We start from the raw sequence: 9,009 nt of genomic DNA, 5'->3' as shown, positions 1-9,009 counted from the left end.
AGCAAGCGATAAGTACCATGCGTAAAATATTTGATACGAAAAAACCTAACCGGAGATATTAAAGAAGCGTTTGTGTATGAATGTAGAAAAAGTTATGAATTCATTTAGGTTGCATTGAAAGTCATTCTACGGTAAGGAATGCATTCATAAGTGTAAAAAATTAAAGACTGTTGTCTATCTGCAGTGCCCAAGATCACACTTTTGAATGCTCAGATAAAAAGCTGGATATAGTTAGCGTGTTTAATGTTATAAACTTTAATGCTAAACGGAACAAGTGTGGCTTATTTGAAGGGACCTCCAGGATAAAGCCTCTTATCGCTAAAATGAATATAACACCTCTTATATTAGCAAAGATACATAAACTTGTTTTAAGTAAATAATTATTAAATATACATTTTGGTAGATTTCTAAAATTCATAACAGGAAAGCAATATATACCAGTGGAGCCAGTACCTTTTCAAATCTTTATTCAAGACCACTGACTCATTTTCATCTCATTTCATTTAATCTTGCTGAAAAAAATACTTTTAAGTTAGATCTGTTTTATTTAAAATGTGCTAAGATGTTTTCACTAGTAACTAGACAAAAAACTGGATAAAATATTGTGTTTTTGCAATGAAATACTGTCTGACTATAGCATCTACATTTCTTTTTATTAGCGTGGGACTTCGTTCCTTGAAGACTGTCCAAGACATTAGACAGGAGTCGAAATAAAGTAAAGGCTGATGTTTCTACCTGTGTGAGATTGTGACTCTTCAACCAAAGACTAATTTATTTCCCCACTTCTTTCACATCTCTACCATCGTTGCCCACAAATGCAGAGGACTCCCTGCCATTTCCTCCGTCTCGTATTTCTTGACGTAAAAGCAAAAAGAAATCGTCTGAGCAAAAAGAAAAAAAAAACGTTTGACTTTCCATCTCTAACCAAAGAAAAAGCAAACCAAAACCTGCAAAGAGAAAGTATCCTCCCACCCAGCGTCATCTCCTACGTGCAGTCGACATATAACTTCCTTTGTTTACTTCCTTTAGAAGTCAGCAGTCAGACTCTGATCACGCGTCAGTATCCACCAGACGTTGGAGGTGCACGATGGAAAGGCAGCGATGTTGATGAGCTCCTGCTACACATTTTAAGTAAGTGTTGCATGTCTTGATTTAGTTATCCAGTTTACTTTTTTTTCATATCTGGTGTTGTATGCCAAGTCTGAAGGAGATTTATTGTTAATATGTTACAATTTCTACATCAGTTTTTCATCTGTATTTCCATTTTGTCATTTAGGCAGTGGTTTTCTTCTTTTTTTTCCCTTAGTTTTCTTCTTCCTTTCTTTCTAAGGATGAATCCTTTGTTTTTCTGTAGAAAGCAGGTGTTTATCTTTGGTTAGCTGTAAATCATTCAGATCCCATTCCACCCCTCCCTAATGACTCCCTGTCAGTCTGTGAACGGAGGGCTGACCTTTGCTGGAGTTTCCCAGCTTTACTCTGAAACTGCTCTCTTGCCTGGAAAACACTCGCTGGAGCCCCTCCCCGCTGCGTGCCTCAGTCAGGCTCTATCCAAGCACGGGTGTTAGTGTCGGTGTACGTTCTGCGGGCCAGACCAGAGAGCTGTCCGACCAAAACCCAATGACCTCCTGATGTCTGATTTCAGGTCGCGAGGGAAGAAACGAGCGCCACGATGGATTACAAATATGACACCGGACTGGAACTGCTGTTGGCTCACATGAACGTAGAGGATATCATCAACGCAGCAGAGACGATCTATCAGCTTGAGGAAGAGGAGGAAGAAGCGGGCTTGTCTTTTGATGAAGAGGGGCTTTCTCAGGAGGAGATGGACGAGAACGAGGAGGTCGGGGACGGAGGGGGTCCGGGGAAGGAGCAGAAGGACTACGCCAGCGGAGTCGGGGGTGTCCGCTACGGGACGGTGCAAGACATCCTGTCCTTCGTGAACCTCCTGTCCAACATGCAGGCTGCAGCTCTGCAGCACCTGCCCGAGGAGATGGGAGTCCTCCTGAACAAGGTGAGGCTCGCTGCGTTCGCCCGCAGGTCTTTTTCTGACATTTAGTGTTTCCTTTTCAGAAGTTTAACTTTGTTTTCATGCTGCGCAGAAGGACATGGCTGTTAAGAAAGGCCGCTATCAGATCAACCTGGACGTTCTCCTGTTTCCATGGAAGTTGACCTACAAGAATCCAGGCTCTGGCCTCGTGCCGAAGGGCTCCTTTGGGAAAGTTCACTTGGCTCAGGACATTACGACCAGGAAGAGGATGGCCTGTAAACTGGTGAGTGCTTTCTGGAATTCGACCTGCGCCTGATTTCTTGTAACTCTCGCTGTGTGAGTGCCAAATATTTCCTCAGCACCAAGTGAAGTGCAGCTTGCTCGTGTGGCGGCGCAGAGACCGGTCATGTGTGCATAACTCAACTACGGTTTCCTTTGAATTGAAAGAGGAAGAGAGCGCAGCACAGTGCTCTTTCGAAAACATACGAAAAAGGGCAAAGGCTGAAGCAAGACTGGACATTCAACATAACTTCCCACAGCAGCTCCTGTTGTCTTTTCTTTTTTTTCAATAATTTCAGTGAAAATGGCACAATTTCCACAAGACACCATGTGATCTTTATATGTGTGCAACGATACCTACGTGCGTCTGTGGCACTGTGGTTGTGGAGGGGGTGTTGTTTACTCTTTGGTGCATGGAAAATATTGACAAATGAGGAAGGAGCAGTTTCCTACCTTCGGTTTTATCAGAACTTGATGTTGACTCTGCACGCTGCCGTGAATACGCTGGGAAAACTTCCTGGAGCCAGTTTGTAGTGCATGCTTGGGATATCTGAGTCATAACATGGAGGTCATAAAAAATGCTGTTATAATTAAATGCACATAGCTAATATATTATGCAATGTTGCAATGTAGTTGTTGATTGGGATTTTCTTTTCTGGTGCTTAGGGGAAACTATCAAGGCAATCATGAATGTACACCAGAACAGCTGCAATTCTCTATTTGATGAACGCATGACATCGACTTTAACTGATATAAGTCGGATTGGATTTGCTTTTTTTTTCTGCTAGTTAAACAGGATAACTACTGTTAGCAACATAAGATGACAGCAATATTTCATGGCATTTTTTCCACTTAAACACATTATCAATGCATTCAGTACTTAAGGTTGTGTAATATTATAATGACTTGCAATCGTTCTGAAATATAATGCAGCACATGTTGTTTAGCTGCAGTTCTTCTTAGCAGGAATTGCATAAATATTAGCTGTATTTCATTCTTAAATAGAATACGTTTCAAGTTGTGTTTTAAAGTCACAAAATAAAAAGTGACATGTAATGGAGGAAGCAGGAAAATAGTGGAAAAAGCACCAGGTGTCTTATAGGTGTGTCCGCCATTTTGGATTCTGTTGTTGTGTTGGTAGATTTGGCTTTTGAATAATTCTTAGTTCAGGAGTCGTTCCAGGAGATTCACTTGAATTGAAACTCAGAAATTTGTAGAACAAATGGAATGTGTCATTAAGAGTTGTTGTTCATCGCTAAACTAAGCTATCTGGCCTGGCTCAGCTTCCTTCCAAGTTATTTAGAGATGTTAAATAACAGGTTGGGGAAGCAACCACTTTTCTCTGTTTGGTATGAAGGCTGGAGGACTGCAGCTTCAATCTTTATACCAAGACTGAAGCTGCCAGTCTTGACATAAAGACTGGGGCTTTGCGGCTAGCGCTAGCTTTGTTACTAAGCTAACTCAAAATAAGAAAAGCTGTAGGTAAAACAGAATCTCTGAATAGCTTAAACACGCACGCACACACAAACACAAACCTATTAGCTTCTCCTCTAAATGCTTGTGCTCTGCTATGCTAATCAGTGTTATTGACCTAGTTTCCTACAACTTACTGAACTTCCTATTTGTTGATTTTTTTTTTAAGAAACCCAACTACTTGTAAATGAACTACTTGTAAATGCTTTTTAAAATGCTACTATTAATCCATGATCATTTCAAATTTTAAATTGTGTCATAAAGTCAGTTTTCCCTCAAGTTTTAAACTTTTAAAACATTTAAAATGTTTATATTAACTCAAAAGTTGTCAGTTATACCCCAACATAAATGATACTTTAAGTGTTTTAGGCACATAGTGTCTTTATATTCGACGGTATAAAGCAATCCCTGTTTCTTAGTTGATGATCTCTTTTTCTCACATTTCATGTTTTTGCAAGTTTGCATATCAATCTATTTACCAAAAGCATTGTTCCATCCCTTAAATTGAGCAAACACGTCCACTCCTGCTATTGATTTTAACTTTGCGTTCGATCTTCCTCCCCACAGATCCCCATTGAGAACTTCAAAGCAGCCGATGTGGAGTTCCAGGCCCGATTCCGCCACGAGAACATCGCGGAGCTGTACGGCGCCGTGCTCTGGGACCAGAGCGTCCACCTGTTCATGGAGGCCGGGGAAGGCGGCTCGGTACTGGAGAAGCTGGACAGCTGCGGGCCCATGAGGGAGTTCGAGATCATCTGGGTGGCCAAGCAGGTTCTGCGCGGGCTGGAGTACCTGCACTCGCACAAAGTCATCCACCATGACATCAAACGTAAGAGACACACTTTTACAACAAATGCTTTGACGCCTGTTGGCGGACGTGCTGAACTTGCCAAAGGTTGATCTGTTCAGGAAATGACCAAGCAGCATTGTAACAATATCTTTGTTTCGCTTTCAAGCGAAGCCTCAGATGAGTATAGTTCATGTAACTCATTTTCTGAGGAGGAAAAGAGACTCATTTAAGACAACCAGAAAGCAAATCTTCAAGCGTTGCCAGGTGGGACTGACAAAAAATCCGATGTTCACCATCAATGCCCAGAATGTAGAGCGTAAAGAAGAAATATGATGAAAGGTAGCGACGCGGTACAGCTGGAATCTAAGGATTTCACTCACAAATCTGTCAGCTTCATGTCTAAAGGCTCACAGTGTGGAAATTCCAACCTCCTTCTCAGTCAGAGCAAGCGTCCAGAAAAAGAGCTAAAGGCTTATGATAGAAGTCAGCCTGACCCTCTGGTGTGTCTCTGTGGTATGCGACATTTTCCTGCTTATGATCAAACCCCAAGTCATTTTCTCTCAAGGAGTGTTTTGTGGGCAAGGATTAGCTTTACCAGAACCATTCACTTCACTTCCTTGTCCACATGCCTTTGACACACCCGACATCCTTCTCATTTCAAATCAGCACAAGACGCATTCCAAAGCCCAGAGGTTGGAATGTGTTGGCTTTTCCTGCAGAAACTCCAAAATTACAAAAAAAAAAGAAAAAAGATAAACCTCTCAGATTTGCAACTCCTCTGATTCATTGCGTTCTCCTTTCTCAGCCAGCAACATCGTCCTGATGTCGGACAAGGCCGTGCTGGTGGACTTTGGTCTGACGGTGCAGATGACAGAGGACACATACACCCCCAGAGACCTCAGAGGAACAGAGGTAAGAAAAAACAAAACAAAACCCTGATGCAACCGTACAGGATGCAAGCGTAAGCTTCTTTCGAACACAGCGTCTCTCTGTTGCTGCTTCCTCGAATCAAACTTGATGTGTGTTTACTAGAAAAGTCAGCAGGCGTCTTGTTTCTGACTCGGGCTCGATTCCCCTCCTCACACAAGTTTTTCACTAATTAGTCAATAAACTTGTCTGCACTTGTTTGTCCTTTTGTGATGCTCTTCCAAAGATCGAGCTCTTGAGATCAGCACTGCCACCGCCGCACTCACTGACCTCACAGCTGCTAGTAACAGTTTTGTGTCTGCCCAGGGCGCTCTCGCTTTGATCTGCAGGAGGTTTTGGGAAGAGTCCGAGGGATTTCTCAAACGCCTGTCTCTCCCAACAACATATGCTCCCTGCTTTTCAAATGTTTGAGCATGTTTGTGTGTCACATCTGCACATCGAGCCTCTCGTGGCTTGGCTTGCGGAAAGTCCCAGGGCAGACACCCAGTGGCAACAAGAGAGAGAGAGACAGAGAGAGAGAGTCTGAGATGCTCAGACACACATTGACACAGGAGACCAAGCTGGAATTTCCAGCAGAGAAAAACAAAGATGAACTCAGTTGCTGTATTTGCTTTTCACTTGAAGGCCAATAAACATTTGGCGGTGAACATACCTTGACACACAAACACACATACACACAGAGCGTGGGCCTAAAGGTTAGCTTGTTTATCACAGAAAGCCCCTTCTTGTGTAAGAGGACACTTCCTGTTTGCTGCTTCTCTGATAATCAGAATCCAACAGATGATCACTACAAGTGGAACAACTTTCACTTCTCTTTCTGTCGTTTTGGGTCTGCAGCCCACATGTGGCATTTATGTGGTTTTATGTTCTTTTCAAACAGATGTATATGAGTCCAGAGCTGGTTCTGTGTCGAGGACATAACACCAAGACGGACATCTACAGCCTGGGCACCACCATAATCCACATGCAGACGGCTAGTCCTCCCTGGGTCAGGCGCTACCCGCGCACCGCCTACCCGTCCTACCTTTACATTGTGAGTACTCTTGCTTATTTTGTTTGTTTTTCTCATTTTTGTCATGTAATCACAGACAAGCACAAAGTAAGTCTCAAACGGAAGAGTTTGAAGAAAGTTCGTAGTACAGTGGCATGGGGATTTGGAAGGACCAAGCACATCTAGAGCAGAAATCCATATATCCACTGGAGCGACTGTGACTCAGTGGGTGGAGGTGTCGTCTTGCAATCGGAAGGTTGTAGGGTTGATTCCAGCTTCTGCCCGGTCAAGTTGACCCCAAGTTGCATCTGTGAGAGCAAATGGGTTAATTACGTGGGGTGTGCAAAGATGAAGCTGTATTCTGGTGTTGGAACCAACTGTAAGGGAATCCCTACCTGTCATCCTGTGTCATGTTATGAAGATCAGGATGTTTGGGAGAGTTTTGAGATATGATTCCAGGAAAATCCATGCAGGTATTCATCATCCTTAGGGATGAAGACTTTTACTTCCAGAATCAGCAGATTGAGCTCCACATTTTTAGATCTGTTCTGGACTTAGACATTTTGTCAAACAAAACATTCCAACCTAAACCCGACTGTAACCCTTTCATGCTTGTCACAGTACTTTGGCCTAGTCATTATGCTCATCAGCCTCATTGTCCAGCTTACAGACTAAAACTGACCTGTTTTGTTTCAGGCCAGACAGTCTCACATGTAGCTGCCAAACACAGTGCATCCAATATTGATTACTAAGAACAATTTGTTGCTATCATTGCATATGTCAATATTGGAGAAGCAAGATGAAGTGAGGCTCGGAGAAAATCCTCGCGTTAGGCAGGCATCACTTACTGTGTTTAAAAGCGTGACGTCAGTTTCCGTGACTTATTTCAGACTAGATTGTGAGGAGATGAGATGAGTTTGACCTATTGCACCCTTAGTGAGTCAACGTCACTTCTGCTTCTTTGCACCTTTACTTCTTCCATTACATGGTTCTCCTTGTTAAATGGTTACCCTTTTTTAAATATATATATTCAAACAGTTACTCACTTCCTCATGAAACCCGTCATGGAGTGTTGGTTATTTACTTCTGCAGTCTCAGTCTTACTATAGCCCATTGTTCTGTTTTTAACTTGTCAGACAAGTTGCTTTGTTTGCTGGAGATCTTTTGGGACATTTGCACACCGTTTGGTCTGGCTGCGGTTTAATGAGACGCATCCTGTTCTCGGTCCTGTGGTGACAGATCCACAAGCAGGCCCCGCCTCTGGAGGACATACCGGAGGACTGCAGCGCAGCCATGCGCTCCTTCCTGGGGCGAGCCCTGGAGAGGAACCCCGCACTGCGGAGCTCCGCGTCCGAGCTGCTGAAGGACGACGCCCTGAACCCCCCCAGGGAGGACCAGCCGCGCTGCTGGAGCCTGGACTCGGCCCTGGAGGAGGTCACCCACGCGTTGCTACGGCAGCCCAGCCAGCACCACGACACCACACAGGGTAAGGCTTTTGGACGTGCATTCGAAACTGTCGTGTTATCACAGACCCAACTGGATTTTAACACATGCTCGCCTTTCTCCTCTGCAGAATCATCTCTGTACTCCGAAGACTCTGGCCACTTAAGGAGGAAGGGCTCGCTGTACATTGACCTGGGGGCCTTGTCAGGGTACAGCAAACTGGTCACAGGACCCCCTACCTCTGAGTACGGCTAACGTTTTACCTGCAAGAGACTGGTGTTACCAGAAGCCGAGCTGTGATTACAACTGGCTGCCCATCTGCTTTAAACCTTTGAGTTGTAACTCAAAGTGAGCTGCAGGTTGCGTGACTCGTGAGCAAAACGAAAGAGACATGGTACCCAGGTTCAGCAGACTCTGTACATACATACATTAGGTGGAAGCAGATGTTGTGACATGTTTTTTTTTTTGTTTGTTTTTTTACACTCGCAGCCTTTAAGCCTCATGTTTAAGCCTTAAAGGGACATGAAACAACAGAAGCACATCTGCTTTAAGTCTCGCATCTATTAATGGGTGGAATTATCTTTCCACAAACTCATCATGCTACTCTGGGGGAGTTCAGTTGACCAATGCTGCAACAATGACTGTTTTTTTCCTTAGCAAGAGTTTCCTACATCCTTTACAGCTAAAGTGGGTACATGTATGTTTTATTTACATATTCTCATTAATCCAAGACACCTTTTCACATCTTTATGTTTTGCGAAAGAGGAAATAAGTCATTCAAACATAGCGTTGGATTCCTGCAGGCTGAAATAGAGTACGTCATTTCACCACAGGCTACACTCTGTGGTGCTTCTTTATTTTTATATACTCATCAGGAACAATTCTGACTTCCTGAAATGATTTTTTTTAAGCTCATGTTGGAATCCTATTGCCTTGACCCTTTTCTGGGATTATTTTATTCTCCATCAAAAACACTTTTCTTTATGACAGGCTGCTTAGAATAGGGTTATTTGTTGTGGGTAGCTCTTTAATGAGGATCCCAACTAAAACAAAAATTGCGAAGCGGCTTTAAAAACAAAGCAGTTCTTTGATAGAAGGCAAAAGAAAACGTCTGAGACG

At 43.3% G+C, this 9,009-nt stretch overlaps 1 protein-coding gene across 1 annotated transcript; it reads left to right on the top strand.

Annotated features, from left to right (window-relative positions):
* Nucleotides 1–995: 995 nt before the first annotated feature.
* map3k8 (mitogen-activated protein kinase kinase kinase 8) lies at nt 996–8,546 on the top strand. Its single transcript, XM_008438519.2, has 8 exons — nt 996–1,131; nt 1,643–2,011; nt 2,100–2,270; nt 4,307–4,568; nt 5,335–5,441; nt 6,337–6,489; nt 7,687–7,933; nt 8,021–8,546. The coding sequence occupies exons 2-8, from the start codon at nt 1,670–1,672 to the stop codon at nt 8,143–8,145; spliced, it is 1,407 nt and encodes a 468-aa protein (XP_008436741.1). The 5' UTR covers nt 996–1,131; nt 1,643–1,669; the 3' UTR covers nt 8,146–8,546.
* The last annotated feature ends 463 nt before the right edge of the window (nt 8,547–9,009 follow it).

Source organism: Poecilia reticulata, chromosome 20 (genome assembly GCF_904066995.2).
Source record: "Poecilia reticulata chromosome 20, P_reticulata-male-v2, whole genome shotgun sequence".
Lineage (NCBI taxonomy): Eukaryota > Metazoa > Chordata > Actinopteri > Cyprinodontiformes > Poeciliidae > Poecilia > Poecilia reticulata.
The sequence above is the reverse complement of the archived record's forward strand: the minus strand, read 5'-3'. Positions and strand labels throughout refer to the sequence as shown.

Coding starts and splice junctions, on each gene's coding strand:
- map3k8 (XM_008438519.2), top strand. CDS start 1,670: ATGGATTACAAATATGACACCGGACTGGAACTGCTGTTGGCTCACATG. Junction 2,271..4,306: donor AGAGGATGGCCTGTAAACTG/GTGAGTGCTTTC, acceptor TCCTCCCCACAG/ATCCCCATTGAGAACTTCAA. Junction 6,490..7,686: donor ACCCGTCCTACCTTTACATT/GTGAGTACTCTT, acceptor CTGTGGTGACAG/ATCCACAAGCAGGCCCCGCC.